This window comes from Aquarana catesbeiana, linkage group LG04, assembly GCF_042186555.1.
Source record: "Aquarana catesbeiana isolate 2022-GZ linkage group LG04, ASM4218655v1, whole genome shotgun sequence".
In the NCBI taxonomy this organism is placed as follows: Eukaryota; Metazoa; Chordata; class Amphibia; order Anura; family Ranidae; genus Aquarana; species Aquarana catesbeiana.
The window spans coordinates 468,601,319-468,619,023 of record NC_133327.1 but is presented as its reverse complement, the minus strand read 5'-3'; the positions used below and the strand labels follow the sequence as shown (position 1 = coordinate 468,619,023).

Sequence of the window (17,705 nt, the reverse complement as noted above, 5' to 3'; positions counted from 1 at the left end):
TCCGCAGAGCATTCCTGCATTAGAGGAGCATCTCCGTGGTCACTTCGAGACTCCATGCTGACCGCAGATGCCTGCATGCGCCTTCCTACCAGGTTGGGGACAGGGTCTGGCTGTCATCTCACAACCTCCGACTCTGTGTTCCCTCACTGAAGTTGGCTACTCGGTTTATTGGGCCTGTCCGTATTCTCCGCAGGATTAACCCAGTGTCTTAGGCTTTAGACCTTCCTTCCAATATGCGTATCTCAAATGTACTCAATGTCTTCCTTTTAAAACCTTTGGTCTGCAACCGCTTCACCGCCTCAGTTCCACGTCCTCACCCAGTTCAGGTTGAGAACTATGAGGAGTATGAAGTAAAGTCCATTGGTGACTCCCGTAGGTTTAGTGGGTGCATACAGTTCCTGGTTCATTGGAAAGGGTACGTTCCGGAGGAACGCAATTGGGTCTCATCCTCGTACGTACATGCCCCTCCTCCTCCATGCTTTCCATAGATGTTTTTCCCTTCAAACCTGGTGGTCCTCCGAGGAGGAGGGGTCGTTGGGGAGGGGATACTGTCAGGGCTGGGCTCAGCCCTTCCTTCTCAGAGCAGGACGCTCAGCTGTCGGTTAATTGCCAGCTCTAATCTTTCCACAGTGACTCATCTGGTGATGATATCCTGCTCGTCAGTCCTGCTGGCTACTTAAGCTGTTCAGTCCAGGTCCTCTCTGCCTTCGATTTGGTCAAACGCATCCAGAGACTCCCCCCCTCTTTCTCTGTCCTACCCTCCTCTCTCTTCCCCGTTCCTCTCCTCTCCCCCCTCTATATTTGTCCCCTCCCCCTTTTCTTTCTCTCTCTCCCACCCCTCTCTGTCTCCTTACACCCCCCCACACCCCACTTAAAGGGTGCTTTTATCCCCCTTTCAGCACTGAAGCATATTTTTAGGGCTGCAACTAACGATTATTTTCATAATCGATTAGTTGGCCAATTATTGTTTTGATTAATCGATTAATCGGTTAATGACCTTAAAAAAAGTGTGGTGTATAATTTAGTTAATATGTAAAGTTTTAAAAAAAGGGAATTTATTCTTAAATATCTCTATGCAGTGGTAAATATAAATAACCATTTATATGGTTAGAGAGCAAAATCTCTAATCCACTCTGAGAATATTAGACAGAAGAGATCTACTGTATATACTATTAGAGGAGATATACTGTATATACTATTAGAGAAGATATACTGTATATACTATTAGAGGAGATATACTGTATATACTATTAGGAGATATACTGTATATACTATTAGAGGAGATCTACTGTATATACTATTAGAGGAGATATACTGTATATACTATTAGAGGAGATATACTGTATATACTATTAGGAGATATACTGTATATACTATTAGAGAAGATATATACTGTATATACTATTAGAGGAGATATATACTGTATATACTATTAGAGGAGATATACTGTATATACTATTAGAGGAGATATACTGTATATACTATTAGACGAGATATACTGTATATACTATTAGAAGAGATATACTGTATATACTATTAGACAAGATATACTGTATATACTATTAGAAGAGATATACTGTATATACTATTAGAGGAGATATGTAAAGTGCTGCGTAAATTGACGGCGCTATATAAGTACCTGAAATTAAAAAAAAAATAATAATAATATACTGTATATACTATTAGAGGTTGAATCTGGTGAATATCATCAGTCTCAGAGATCTTTTTTAAAGAAAAAAAGACTGTTAAAGATTGTTTTGCAGATTTTTAAACAGAACTGTAATATATTATATGCTGGCCATACAAAAACAATGTCTTCCTTCCAAAAAATATGTAATTTTAAGAACGTTTGTTGGTTTGATTTTGGAATCCTTAGTGGGGTCAAATTGATGTTTGTTTTCAACCACAGTGACAGGAAAATTTAGAAAACTTCTTGGTCAAAGGAATTTTCAGACAGTGTATGTGGTTTTCGTTCAGAAATTACATTCATTTTAAAACAGAATGTTAAAAGCAAGTGAAAATTTCAAACAACATCCTTTCACTCAGCAATTGTACAAAGATTTTTCATATGAATATTCTCATATGAAAATTGATCCGTGTGGCCAGCATAAGGCTCGGTACACACCTATGCAGTTTGCTTTTGATCTGTTACTACACTGCTTTTTGCTGTGCGTTAACCACTTGCCGACCGCCTACCGCATATATACGTCGGCAGAATGGCACGGGCAGGCAGAATCATGTACCTGTACGTGATCTGCCTCCCGCGGGCGGGGGGTCCGATCGACCCCCCCCCGGTGCCAGCGGCGGTCGGCATTTCACAGGGAGCGTTGGGAGGCGAGGGGGAGACCATCCGATCGTGGCCCCCCCCCTCGCGATCGCTCCCAGCCAATCGGAATCCTCCCCTGCCTGTGTGTAGTTTCACACAGGCAGAGGATGTGATGTCATCTCTCCTCGGCTCGGCAGTTTCCGTTCCAGCGCCGAGGAGAGAAGACATGTAAGTGCACAAAACACAAACACACACAGTAGAACATGCCAGGCACATAAAACACCCCCGACCCCCCCCCGATCGCCCCCCCCAACCACCACCCCCCCTGTCACAAACTGACACCAAGCAGTATTTTTTTTTTTTTTTCTGATTACTGATTGGTGTCAGTTTGTGACAGTTACAGTGTTAGGGCAGTGAGTGGTAGCCCCCTTTAGGTCTAGGGTACCCCCCTAACCCCCCCTAATAAAGTTTTAACCCCTTGATCACCCCCTGTCACCAGTGTCGCTAAGCGATCATTTTTCCGAGCGCTGTATTAGTGTCGCTGGTGATGCTAGTTAGGGAGGTAAATATTTAGGTTCACCGTCAGCGTTTTATAGCGTCAGGGACCCCCATATACTACCTAATAAATGTTTTAACCCCTTGATTGCCCCCTAGTTAACCCTTTCACCACTGATCACCGTATAACCGTTACGGGTGACGCTGGTTAGTTCGTTTATTTTTTATAGTGTCAGGGCACCCGCCGTTTATTACCGAATAAAGGTTTAGCCCCCTGATCGTCCGGCGGTGATATGCGTCGCCCCAGGCAGCGTCAGATTAGCGCCAGTACCGCTAACACCCATGCACGCAGCATACGCCTCCCTTAGTGGTATAGTATCTGTACGGATCAATATCTGATCCGATCAGATCTATACTAGCGTCCCCAGCAGTTTAGGGTTCCCAAAAACGCAGTGTTAGCGGGATCAGCCCAGATACCCGCTAGCACCTGCGTTTTTCCCCTCCGCCCGGCCCAGCCCAGCCCACCCAAGTGCAGTATCGATCGATCACTGTCACTTACAAAACACTAAACAAATAACTGCAGCGTTCGCAGAGTCAGGCCTGATCCCTGCGATCGCTAACAGTTTTCTTGGTAGCGTTTTGGTGAACTGGCAAGCACCAGCCCCAGGCAGCGTCAGGTTAGCGCCAGTACCGCTAACACCCACGCACGCACCGTACACCTCCCTTAGTGGTATAGTATCTGAACGGATCAATATCTGATCCGATCAGATCTATACTAGCGTCCCCAGCAGTTTAGGGTTCCCAAACACGCAGTGTTAGCGGGATCAGCCTAGATACCTGTTAGCACCTGCGTTTTGCCCCTCCGCCCGGCCCAGCCCACCCAAGTGCAGTATCAATCGATCACTGTCACTTACAAAACACTAAACGCATAACTGCAGCGTTCGCAGAGTCAGGCCTGATCCCTGCGATCGCTAACAGTTTTTTTGGCAGCGTTTTGGTGAACTGGCAAGCACCAGCGGCCTAGTACACCCCGGTCGTAGTCAAACCCGCACTGCAGTAACACTTGGTGATGTGGCGAGTCCCATAAGTGCAGTTCAAGCTGGTGAGGTGGCAAGCACAAGTAGTGTCGCGCTGCCACCAAAAAGACAAACACAGGCCCGTCGTGCCCATAATGCCCTTCCTGCTGCATTCGCCAATCCTAATTGGAAACCCACCACTTCTGCAGCGCCCGTACTTCCCCCATTCACATCCCCAACCAAATGCAGTCGGCTGCATGAGAGCCATTTTCTTTATGTCCTCCCGAGTACCCCTACCCAACGAACCCCCCCAAAAAAGATGTCGTGTCTGCAGCAAGCGCGGATATAGGCGTGACACCCGCTATTATTGTCCCTCCTGTCCTGACAATCCTGGTCTTTGCATTGGTGAATGTTTTGAACGCTACCATTCACTAGTTGAGTATTAGCGTAGGGTACAGCATTGCACAGACTAGGCACACTTTCACAGGGTCTCCCAAGATGCCATCGCATTTTGAGAGACCCGAACCTGGAACCGGTTACAGTTATAAAAGTTACAGTTACAAAAAAAAGTGTAAAAAAAAAAAAAAAACACAAAAATATAAATTAAAAAATAATAGTTGTCGTTTTATTGTTCTCTCTCTCTCTATTCTCTCTATTGTTCTGCTCTTTTTTACTGTATTCTATTCTGCAATGTTTTATTGTTATTATGTTTTATCATGTTTGCTTTTCAGGTATGCAATTTTTTATACTTTACCGTTTACTGTGCTTTATTGTTAACCATTTTTTTGTCTTCAGGTACGCCATTCACGACTTTGAGTGGTTATACCAGAATGATGCCTGCAGGTTTAGGTATCATCTTGGTATCATTCTTTTCAGCCAGCGGTCGGCTTTCATGTAAAAGCAATCCTAGCGGCTAATTAGCCTCTAGACTGCTTTTACAAGCAGTGGGAAGGAATGCCCCCCCCCCCCAACGTCTTCCGTGTTTTTCTCTGGCTCTCCTGTCTCAACAGGGAACCTGAGAATGCAGCCGGTGATTCAGCCAGCTGACCATAGAGCTGATCAGAGACCAAAGTGGCTCCAAACATCTCTATGGCCTAAGAAACCGGAAGCTACGAGCATTTTATGACTTAGATTTCGCCGGATGTAAACAGCGCCATTGGGAAATTGGGAAAGCATTTTATCACACCGATCTTGGTGTGGTCAGATGCTTTGGGGGCAGAGGAGAAATCTAGGGTCTAATAGACCCCAATTTTTTCAAAAAAAGAGTACCTGTCACTACCTATTGCTATGATAGGGGATATTTACATTCCCTGAGATAACAATATAAATGATTTAAAAAAAAAAAAATGAAAGGAACAGTTTTAAAATAAGATAAAAAAAAATAATAATAATAATAAAGAAAAAAAAAAAAAAAGCACCCCTGTCCCCCCTGCTCTCGCGCTAAGGCGAACGCAAGCGTCGGTCTGGTGTCAAATGTAAACAGCAATTGCACCATGCATGTGAGGTATCACCGCGAACGTCAGATCGAGGGCAGTAATTTTAGCAGTAGACCTCCTCTGTAAATCTAAAGTGGTAACCTGTAAAGGCTTTTAAAGGCTTTTAAAAATGTATTTAGTTTGTCGCCACTGCACGTTTGTGCGCAATTTTAAAGCATGTCATGTTTGGTATCCATGTACTCGGCTTAAGATCATCTTTTTTATTTCATCAAACATTTGGGCAATATAGTGTGTTTTAGTGCATTAAAATTTAAAAAAGTGTGTTTTTTCACCAAAAAATGCGTTTGAAAAATCCCTGCGCAAATATTGTGTGAAAAAAAAAAATGAAACACCCACCATTTTAATCTGTAGGGCATTTGCTTTAAAAAAATATATAATGTTTGGGGGTTCAAAGTAATTTTCTTGCAAAAAAAAATTATTTTTTTATGTAATCAAAAAGTGTCAGAAAGGGCTTTGTCTTCAAGTGGTTAGAAGAGTGGGTGATGTGTGACATAAGCTTCTAAATGTTGTGCATAAAATGCCAGGACAGTTCAAACCCCCCCCAAATGACCCCATTTTGGAAAGTAGACACCCCAAGCTATTTGCTGAGAGGCATGTCGAGTCCATGGAATATTTTATATTGTGACACAAGTTGCGGGAAAGAGACAATTTTTTATTTTTTTTATTTTTTTTGCGCAAAGTTGTCACTAAATGATATATTGCTCAAACATGCCATGGGAATATGTGAAATTACACCCCAAAATACATTCTGTTGCTTCTCCTGAGTACGGGGATACCACATGTGTGAGACTTTTTGGGAGCCTAGCCGCGTACGGGACCCCGAAAACCAAGCACCGCCTTCAGGCTTTCTAAGGCCGTAAATTTTTGATTTCACTCTTCACTGCCTATCACAGTTTCGGAGGCCATGGAATGCCCAGGTCACAAAAAAAAACCCCAAATGACCCCATTTTGGAAAGTAGACACCCCAAGCTATTTGATGAGAGGTATAGTGAGTATTTTGCAGACCTCACTTTTTGTCACAAAGTTTTGAAAATTGAAAAAAGAAAAAAAAAATGTTTTTTCTCGTCTTTCTTTATTTTCAAAAACAAATGAGAGCTGCAAAATACTCACCATGCCTCTCAGCAAATAGCTTGGGGTGTCTACTTTCCAAAATGGGGTCTTTTGGGGGGGGGTTTGTGCCACCTGGGCATTCCATGGCCTCCGAAACTGTGATAGGCAGTGAAGAGTGAAATCAAAAATTTACACCCTTAGAAATCCTGAAGGCGGTGATTGGTTTTCGGGGCCCCGTACGCGGCTAGGCTCCCAAAAAGTCCCACACATGTGGTATCCCCGTACTCAGGAGAAGTAGCTAAATGTATTTTGGGGTGCAATTCCACATATGCCCATGGCCTGTGTGAGCAATATATCATTTAGTGACAACTTTGTGCAAAAAAAAAAAAAAAAAAATGTGTCACTTTCCCGCAACTTGTGTCAAAATATAAAACATTCCATGGACTCAACATGCCTCAAAGCAAATAGCTTGGGGTGTCTACTTTCCAAAATGGGGTCATTTGGGGGGGGTTTATGCCATCTGGGCATTTTATGGCCTTCAAAACTGTGATAGGTAGTGAGGAGTAAAATCAAAAATGTACGCCCTTAGAAATCCTGAAGGCAGTGATTGGTTTTCGGGCCCCGTACGCAGCTAGGCTCCCAAAAAGTCCCACACATGTGGTATCCCCATACTCAGGAGAAGCAGCTAAATGTATTTTGGGGTGCAATTCCACATATGCCCATGGCCTGTGTGAGCAATATATCATTTAGTGACAACTTTTTGTAATTTTTTTTTTTTTTTGTCATTATTCAATCACTTGGGACAAAAAAAATGAATATTCAATGGGCTCAACATGCCTCTCAGCAATTTCCTTGGGGTGTCTACTTTCCAAAATGGGGTCATTTGTGGGGGCTTTGTACTGCCCTGCCATTTTAGCACCTCAAGAAACGACATAGGCAGTCATAAATTAAAGGCTGTGTAAATTCCAGAAAATGTACCCTAGTTTGTAGGCGCTATAACTTTTGCGCAAACCAATAAATATACACTTATTGACATTTTTTTTACCAAAGACATGTGGCCGAATACATTTTGGCCTAAATGTATGACTAAAATTGAGTTTATTGGATTTTTTTTAGAACAAAAAGTAGAAAATATCATTTTTTTTCAACATTTTCGGTCTTTTTCCGTGTATAGCGCAAAAAATAAAAACGGCAGAGGTGATCAAATACCATCAAAAGAAAGCTCTATTTGTGGGAAGAAAAGGACGCAAATTTCGTTTGGGTACAGCATTGCATGACCGCGCAATTAGCAGTTAAAGCGACGCAGTGCCGAATTGTAAAAAGTGCTCTGGTCAGGAAGGGGGTAAAACCTTCCGGGGCTGAAGTGGTTAAGTACAGTATAGAGTGCCCCAATAGAAAAGTAAAGAAAACTTCTGCCTTTAGAACCACTCACTTCCTGCCCGGGACTACATGTCCCATGAGGCATTGCTCCTCATACATTCACAAGTTCTCAGGCACTTACTGACATGTATGGAAGATGTACTGAGCTGTATCTGTGCTGCACTGTATTTCCTGATATGTAAACAAAGAATGCATTATGTATGCAGGCCAACTAATCGGCTAACCGATTTATCGATTATGAAAATAGTAATCGATTAATTTCATAATCGATTAATTGTCGATTAGTTGTTTCAGCCCTACATATTTTATAGCTTCAAGCTTCAGTGAGACAGACATCAACTGTCTAGGCATTCCTGCACACCCCTCATCACCCCTACTAAATGAGCTGCCGTCCTGGCTGTTAGGGGTAACAGTGACATTTAGGGCTGCCACCTCTGAGTTTGCCACCTCCATATCTTCACCCAATTTGGCAAATTTGTTTGGGTGCTCAAACAAATTACTGGCCTTCATTTTCTGTGCATCCCTAACACTTTCTCTAACTGCATTAATCCATCTTTCTAGCTGATAAACCTGACTTACCCCTCCACAACAACCCCATTAACCGCTTGCTCAGTTAGAAGGACTCCTTTCACAGTCATTTGTTCCACTCAATGTTGCAATTTGCTGCCCCGGATCTCTAATGTGAGCTTCCAGAAGGGCAACTTGCTCACATCTATCACATCAGTTATTATCCTGGAGGCTGTTGCTCCATTATTGTATACATGCAGCAAACTGTGCAAATTATTCAACCTTGACAGTACCCATTAATCCCAGTTACAATATTAATATTTTACTTGCAAGAAATTTGAAGTGTTACTTACAGGTTAGATGACTCCTGTTTTAATTTCCTGTTTTTAACTCGTTTCATGCACTCAAGATTTTTTTTAAAGATAACACTTAACTACCTGTATGGTTATCCCTAAACAAAAGAGAATGTGTGGACTGTATGATTTGATATATTGAAACATTATGGACCTATTGCATTTCAGGTTTAGGCTAATATTCCAAGACATCAATTTAAGATCTGCTGCCTCAAAAAAACATAATAATCACAATAAGTGAGTACTTGGCTGACTTCCTAGCCTATCACATATAGTAGGTGTAAAGGGGATATTATTATGTTTCCCATGTATGGGACTGCATTGCCAGACCAGGACCGAGACAGCAACCAGTAAGACACTGTTATAGAACTAAACATAAAACTCTGTGCTGCTTCAATGAAACACAATATACAAACCTATTCAAGTTGCTACTCCCTAAATTGTGCCAATATACAGTAATTAAGCTGCAAATGTATTAACCACTTGCTTACTGGGCACTTAAACCCCCCTCCTGCCCAGACCAATTTTCAGCTTTCAGCGCTGTCACTATTTAAATGACAATTGCGCGGTCATGCAACACTGTACCCAAATGAAATTTTTATCATTTTTTTTTTCACACAAATAGAGCTTTCTTTTGGTGGTATTTAATCACCACTGGGGTTTTTATTTTTGCTAAACAAACAAAAAAAGACGGAACATTTAAAAAAAAAAAATCATGTTTCATATAAAATTTTGCAAACAGGCAATTTTTCTCCTTCATTGATATGCGCTGATGAGGTGGCACTGGTGGGCACTGATAGGCACAGATAAGTCGGCACTGATGGGGACAGATAAGGCGGTACTGATGGGCACAGATATTGACACCCTCCCGACAAAGTAGGATCTGAAGCGGTTAAAAGTCTCCAAAAAAAATCAGCTCTAAACAATAGACCAAAAGTGGTGAAAGGAGGTTCCAACCCAATCCCTGTTGTACTCTGAGGTACTTAGAGTCTCCAGTAGAAATCACATTTATTAAATGTATATTTTGCTTGATGAAAGACTGAGAAATCAAGTATATAAGGATTTCCCTAATGGGGCCACTCTGAGGTAAAAGTCTTGGCTAGTGAATAATCATTTGTGTGTGACTGACTGAGTGCCTGTCAAGGTCAGGGGTCAGGCTCGGAGACCAGCAACTCTAGCAGTAGAAAGGCTCCCACTGACCAGCTCTAGCAGTAGAAAGGCTCCCACTGACCAGTTGGATAAGTAGATAAGCAGGTCATCCCGGCAGATGACGCAGACTCACCCGAGGTGCAGGGTCTAAGCACTAACTGGTACCAGAGCTCCTGATCCTGATGCTGGAGATGTGTTTTGCTGCATGTTAGTATGAGGTCGCGGTTCTCAGGATCTCCCCACCAGGAGGTGATTAAGCCAGGCTCTAATAGCAGATATAGCAGGTAAGGATTAAACAAAATCGTATTCAGTTAACAGGCCAAAGGTCGGTAACCTGTGGTTGCAGGATAGGATCAAGTGGAATAAGCCAAAAGGTCGATAATGAATGGTTGCAGGTTGGGATCAAGAGGAATTATACCTAAGGAACAAGCTAAAGGTCAGTAACAACTGTTAGTGGATAAAGAGAGCTGCAGGTACACAAAGGAGCACTATTATCAGCTGGAGAGAGCTCGATAATCTGGCAAACAGGAAGTTTACGGGAGGAACAAGGATTTCACAGTTCACCTGAAACAGGGCACAACGCAAGATTATCCAAGGAATCAGACAGAATGTTGTCCTGCGTCTCAAGTGGCTCAGCAAAAAGAGCCACCACTGGATCCAGCATAGGTTCTGGGTTCAGATCCCAGTCCTGACAGGGCCTCGCTAGCAAGATGGGTAACAGCTGGCTAAATGTTTGTGGTGGAGATGATTAAAGTAAACTTCAGCTCCTGTCAAGTGTGTCAAGCCTGATTTACATCCTAGCCATGGCCCTGGCAGTGTTGCATTTAACTGATGTGTCTTCTTCTCTCCACTTAATTGTCATCTTGTGGCCTCACTGTAGTACACAAATTATGGAGTAAAAGCATGCCCAGGAAGTGAAGGCTATGGGCCATCTCCAATGATAGCATACCACACACAGTCATTGACAACAAACATGCATTGAGTACACAGTACATGCAGTCATAACACACAGCTGACCACAGACATCCGCTCAACTCACAGCACACAGGCAGAACAGGCATGCAGTCAGAGAGCACTAGGTCACGACAAACATGTCTCACTCAGCCATAGTACAAAGACTACCTTTCATAGAAGATATAATGCATACTCCCTAGAAGCACACAGAGAGCATTCACATTCAGCCACACCATAGCACACAATCATCAATCCAAACACTTAAAGGTTCTCCCTATAGTGTGCCAGTGCTCTTAGCCTCTTCTCAAATTCATACTTCTCACCATCATACCCTAAGCTTCCTTCCTGCACATACTGCCTATAATCGTAGCTTTTGCAATTCTCTCATTCAACATGCTGCCCAATGCATTGCCCTCCTGTGCTCCAATCTTGCATATACTGCACGCTGTCATACCCTACCTTCTCATGTCGCTCCTGAAAATACAGTATGCAGTCATACCCTCTGCAGTGATATCCTACACATACTATTTCCCTGTCATACCTTCTGGAATCATTTTCTGCACATACTACTCACTTTCATATCCTCCAACACTCCTCATGCACTTATTCCCCAGTGCCACATCTTCCACACTCCTCTCCTGCATATACTGCTCGCTTTCATACCATCAGCATTTACTCTTGCACATGATATCCACTCTTTTACCATCTGCATTTCTCTCCTGCACAGACGGTCCCCTCTCATACCCTCCATACTACTGCACATAATGCACGGTCATACCCTTCACATTTTCTTTATATAAAATTACCTCTTTCCATGTTATTCCTGTCTGATTGAGTGAAAGTGTTGTCAGATTTTCAAAGGCATTTGCTAATAAAGATGGATGAGATGGAAGGTAAAATCTGTTTTCACTGTTAAAGTAAACAGAGAAATATAATTAGCATAAGCTTCAAAGTACAAGTGCATAGTCAATGTCAGAAGGAGTAAGTGTATTGTTCTGCTTCACTTAAATCCCAAAGTTTAGTAAGTTCCAAGCAAAGCACATTTATTGTCACTGTATGAGGCTAGATGCGCACTACTGGAACCACCATTGCTACTTTAGGCACTAAAATTATATTTTTGACATACTTTTATAGTCAATGGACCATCACCTATTTCAGACTTTTAAAGTGACAGCTATGTGGTACTGCCAGGATCCAGTCATAGTCAAAGCTACAAGGCCCTGATGATGTACACTACAAAAACATTATATGTAACAATCCTTTAGCCTAAATAATATATTTATTTTAAGTATTCACATAACACCAACATATTAAACAGTGCTCAAGGTGTACAAAGATCCATTTATAATACATCATTACTATTAACACCTCCCATGGAGATTTGCACCCAAAGACTTGTTCACGTCTGTGGCAGTCTCTATCACACCTCTGAAAGTGTTTTGTGTTGGATCACTATTTAGAGGAAGGTAGAGCAGTGACTGCCAAGCATTCAGGAGGCAATATTGCTATTATTATCCACAGAATGACCACACTCACTGCAACTGTAAGGGAAATGTTTAGCTAAAGATTACAGCCCTATTCACTTGAATGTGTTACATATGGAGGAAGTACTGTCTGCTGAATGTGACATAGAACCTAACTTTTGATATGGCAGCTGCATGGATCCAGTGCTGAAGCAACATTACAGGCCCCTGTCATAGTTTTGGGTCCAGATACAGTTCCCAAAGTATTATTGAGGTTGCACTGATCTGGATGCACTGCTTCTATTGTTGTAGTAAAATGTAATTATGAAGCTGACTGAAGAATTGATTGAGGAATTCCAAGCAATAAGAACTAGTTAAAGGGAAACATATCCGCTAAATAAATCTCCTCCCTTCCAGCACCGCATGCGTAGATATGCTGCTGGTCTCTGCCAAGTATTTGGGACTGAGCTAAACACAACAGTGCCCTATGACTGGTTTCTGGAGGCCTCCTCGTCCTGTTGCACCACTCTATTGACTGCACTGGTTGGCTCTAGGGCCTCACTTGTTGACACACTACACATGTCTATACCCAAACGCTGCTTTCTTGGCTTTCTGATAGCAGTTAGCTGGTCAGCCTGGCATGAGGTTAATAAGGTGATCACAAATTCGGGTGGGTTGTCTCCCAAAGCCCCCCTATGGCAAAATCCTAACTTTTTAGAGCTCCTGGGTCACCCAGTTTCCTTGTGGTGGACAGGACTTGGTGTCACCCATGCCTCCCAAATTTTTGTTAACGATGCATTCATTTCCTTCGAGGACTTGAAGGCACGGTGTGGAGTGAGGAATAAATTCTTTTTCAAATATCTTTTATTACATCATGTCATCCGGGCACAATTTACAGGTCTGACCCAGGAGCTCTCTGAAATACCTCTGGAGGTGCTACTGTCGTACCCAGATATTGAAAAGCTGGTTACGACTATTTATTCACGCCTGCAGTCTGATGGGGTTAAACCCTTCCAGATTGCTCAGCGGAAATGGGAAGTGGAAATTCCTGGGCTGTCCGAGGTGGGGTGGGAGGAGGCCTCAGAGGTCTGCTTTCTGGATCTTATTGGGTCTAATGACCAATATGTAAGTTTAAATTTATACATCAGTTGCACTATACTCCTGCCAGGATGGCTTGCATGGGTTATGCTTCCGCTTCTTCCTGTTCCAGGTGTGGCTCCACTGATGCCGGATACATGCATATGTTTTAGTCTTGTCCAGCTTTGTCAGCATTCTGGAAGGACTTATTCTCTTTTTTTGAGGACACCTTACATCTACCTGTACCTCGCACTCCAGAAGTCGGACTGTTGGGAGTGCTAAACGATTTCCTACACAGGACCCATACTCAAACTCTTGTCCGCATAGCATTGCTTTATGCTAGGAAATTAATTCTGTTGCAATGGAAGAATGCCTCTACTCCGGATATTCAAATGTTGTATCGTATGGTAAATGAGGTTATACCCATCTTTATACTCATTTATAATGGAAGGGCCTGTCCTAAAAAGTTTACTAAGATTTGGCAACCTTGGCTTGATATTGCTGATTCCTTCTGGAACAACACTCCGCTCTCTCAACAATAGTGGGCTTCTGTCCCCTGGTGGGATTGCAATGTCTGTAGGTTGTTGAGAGCCCTATTGTTGGCTTTGTGCTCCTACAACCTGGTCGGAGGGGATGAGGGCGGTGAGGTTCGAATGGCTGTTTCACTTGCTGTGAATGGGTGTGTGTGTGTGTATAGATGTATTGCAAAATGAACGTATCTCTACTGCTTATTGCTCTATGACTTACTGTAGTTGGGCCCTATGTGGTCTACATATATTACCCTGATATACCTTTTTGTTCAAGTTTTCCTCCGTTGAGGAACCGGGGTTCACAATACTTAGTTAAACAGTAGCCAAACGGGGCTAACTAGTAATATGCAATGCGATGTATTCACAAGATGTACCCGTATACTAATTTTTTACAGAAAATCAATAAATAAATATTAAAAAAAAAAAACACAACAGTGCCTTGAAAAAGTATTCATACCCCTTGAAATTCTCCACATTTTGTCATGTTACAACCAAAAACGTCAATGTATTTTATTCGGATTGTATGTGATAGACCAACACAAAGTGACACATATTTGTGAAGTAGAAGGAAAATGACAAATGGTTTTCCAAATTGTTTCACAAATAAATATGTGAGTGAGTCAATACTTTGTAGAACCACCTTTCGCTGCAATTTTTTTTGGGGATGTCTCTACCAGCTTTGCACTTCTAGTGGGGGTTGAATTTTTTGTCCAATCTTGTTTGCAAAATAGCTCAAGCTCTGTCAGATTGGATGGAGAGTGTCTGTGAACAGCAATTTTCAAGTCTTGCCACAGATTCTCAATTGGACTTAGGTCTGGACTTTGACTAGGTCATTCTAACACATGAATATGCTTTGATCCAAACCATTCCATTGTAGCTCTGGCTGTAAGTTCAGGGTCGCTGTACTGCTGGAAGGTGAACCTCCTCCACAGTCTCAAGCCTTCTGCAGAATCTAACAGGTTTTGTTCTAAGATTGCCCTGTATTTGGCTCCATCCATCTTCCCATCAACTCTGACCAGCTTCACTGTCCCTGCTAAAGAAAAGCATCTGTCACGGTACTACTTACAGTGAGCCCACAGGCGAGCAAGTGACACGGGATCCCCCAGGGCGTGGAGTCTAAGGGCCAGCCGGTATTCTGCCAGGGACCCCCTTACGAGGGTTTGGGCTTAGCTGCGTGCTGACTCCAGGTCACGACCCCCGGGTTCACCCTGCTCGCTAGGGAAGTACCAGAAGACAATGTCAGACAAGGATGAATGGATGAAGCAGAGGAGAGCCAGATAGCGAGCCGAGGTCAGGGCGGGGCTGCAGACAACGTAATCAGAACAAACTGAGTCGGTACACAAGAGATCAGTCCACGAGAGGTCAGGTTAAGGCAGGTTACACGAAGGGAGCTCAGAAACAGATGTTGATCAAGCAACTAGAACTGGTCTGAGAAGGATTTAAATAGAGAAGCACATGAGGGGCTGGACAGGAAGTAGCAGGAAGGAATCATATATTAAGCAACAGGTGAATCTGGCAACACCCACAGCTGCAGAGTGCAGCAGAGCTGAACACAAGCTAGTGGAACAACAGGTGCCAGCCAGCCTACAGCAGTAAAGGTGAGACACAGATCAGCTCCGCAGTTGATCTGTGAAAGTACCCCCCCTTTACGAGGTCCCCCTACATGTCTGGTGGCTGGCTTGGAGGGAAATTTCTGATGGAATCTGGTCACCAAACGTGGGGCTGAGACATCGGTGGCAGGAACCCATGACCTCTCCTGCGGACAATAGCCCTTCCAATCAGATAGAGTAGCCTCCCTCAGAAGTACTTGGAGTCCAATATTTCTTTAATCTCATACTGATCCATGGTATCAGCCACAGGAGCGGGGTGAGAAAGGGGCGAGAGAAGTGATTGAAGACCAGTGGCTTGAGCAGGGAGACATGGAAGGCGTTGGGTACCCTGAGATGAAAGGGCAGACGGAGCTTGAAAGCAACTGGATTTTGACCTGACGGAGAACAGGAAATGGACCAATGAGGCGAGGGGCAAATTTCATTGAGGGCATTCAGATGTGCTTGGTAGAGAGCCAAACTCTATCGCCAGGCAGGAACTTAGGAACCGGATGGCAATGACGATCTGCTGCCGTTTTATGCCTGGAAGCAGCTAGATGAAGATTCTCAGAGACTTCTTTCCAGATTGAGTTGAAGGACCTTTGAGTTTCAGCTGCTGCTGGTACAAGAGGAGAAATGGGAACAGGAAAGAGAACAGATGGATGCTGCCCATAAACAGTGAAGAAGGGAGATTTTCCAGAACTGGCATTGGAGTGATGGTTTAAGGCAAACTCTGCCCAGGGCAAAAAGGTCCACCCAGTCATCTTGGTGGGCTGAGATGAAAGCACAGAGAAAACGTTCTACATTTTGATTGACATTGTCATGGATCTGCCACCTAAGGGTTAACTTAGTCCAGGCTGATTTCAGTGATTGGCAACAGGCTGCCTTATTTAAACACCTCAGCAGCTCTGTGTCCTTGCTGTTTGATCTGCAGCTCTGTGTATGTGTTTCCTGAAGATCTGATATGTGCTCCTGTTTGACCCGGCTTGTTTTGAGACTGTTCCTGTTATCCGCCTGCACCTGACCCTTGGCTTGTTTGACGATTCTTTCTGCCTGCTCCTCTTGTACCTTTGTTGTCAGCCAAGACTCTCCTCCAGTCTGCTATACTTACCTACTGCAGCCACCCAGCTTCAGTCCCAGTCTGCTTACCTGTCTGCTGATCCATCCAGTCTGCTCACCTGCCTGCTGATCCATCCAGTCTGCTCACCTGCCTGCTGATCCATCCAGTCTGCTCACCTGCCTGCTGATCCATCCAGTCTGCTTACCTGTCTGCTGATCCATCCAGTTTGCTCACCTGTCTGCTGATCCATCCAGCCTGCTGGTCCTGTCTGCTGTGCCGGCCATCTGACCCATCTGCTGTTGATCCTGCCAGGCACTCATACCATTCTGCACTCCCGCGCCACCTGTCTGCTCTACCAGGGGCCGCGAGTCAGATAAGTTAGGGAGGCCTTCCTCTGCACTATCGGGCTCATCAGTCAGGTACGTGAGAACTTGACAGTATCAAACAGCCATGTCTGAGCCCGAGCGAGGAACCTCCCCCATGGAAGAACTGTGCCGACACCTGGCGGGTTTGACACAAGCTGTTAAAGATCTACAAGAGGGATATACTCGGCTGGAAGAACGAGTTCAAATTCTGTCATCTCCCGCCAACCCTCAAAGCGCTACCTCAGCTGGTATCTCATCCACACCTTCAGTAGTGATGTTACCACCAGAACCAAGGGTACCCACGCCCGAAAGATTTGCGGCTGAACGTAGCAAATACAGAGCCTTTCGTAATGCTTGTGAACTCTATTTTGCCCTACAACCCCGCACCTTTTCTCTGGAAGCAACTAAAGTGGGTTTCGTTATCTCCCTGTTGACCGGTGACCCCCAAGTCTGGGCACATCGCCTTCTGGAACAAAAGGCCGAATTGTTAAACAACCTCACCACATTCTTTGTCGCTATGTCACAACTTTATGAGGACCCCCAGCAGACTGCCACTGCTGAGGCCACATTACATGCACTTCAGCAAGGCCGCAGAGCGGCAGAGGAGTACGTTGCCGGGTTCAGGTGTTGGAGTTCTGATACCAATTGGAACGATGCGGCCCTTCGTTACCAATTTCGGATGGGACTATCTGATCCTCTAAAGGATGAACTGGCACAAGTAGGAATACCCCAATCTCTGGACGAACTTATTATTTTGTCAATTCAGATTGACCGACGTCTAAGGGAACGTTGCTCCGAAAGATTCATAGGTCAGTATCGGCCAACTTGGATGCTACCTAAAGTTCCCAGTTTCTCCAGCCAGACTCTTTCCGCTCCAGTTGCTCCGGCTCCGGATTCCTCCGAGCCCATGCAGTTGGGTTTGCTTCAGCCCTCTCTCACCACGGAGGAACGACAGCGC

At 44.0% G+C, this 17,705-nt stretch overlaps 1 protein-coding gene across 6 annotated transcripts in view; it reads right to left on the bottom strand.

Moving 5' to 3' along the window:
• The window catches only part of TBCE (tubulin folding cofactor E), a 689,063-nt gene that overhangs the window by 286,024 nt on the left and 385,334 nt on the right, over positions 1-17,705 (bottom strand). For all 6 annotated transcript variants that reach the window (XR_012243941.1, XM_073627582.1, XM_073627581.1 and 3 more), the window contains one exon: positions 11,473-11,575. Coding sequence is in view for 5 of the 6 variants with exons in the window: in XM_073627582.1 (XP_073483683.1) it covers positions 11,473-11,575 (103 nt within the window). In the remaining variant the exon portion in view is untranslated. The remainder of the gene's footprint in view (positions 1-11,472; positions 11,576-17,705) is intronic.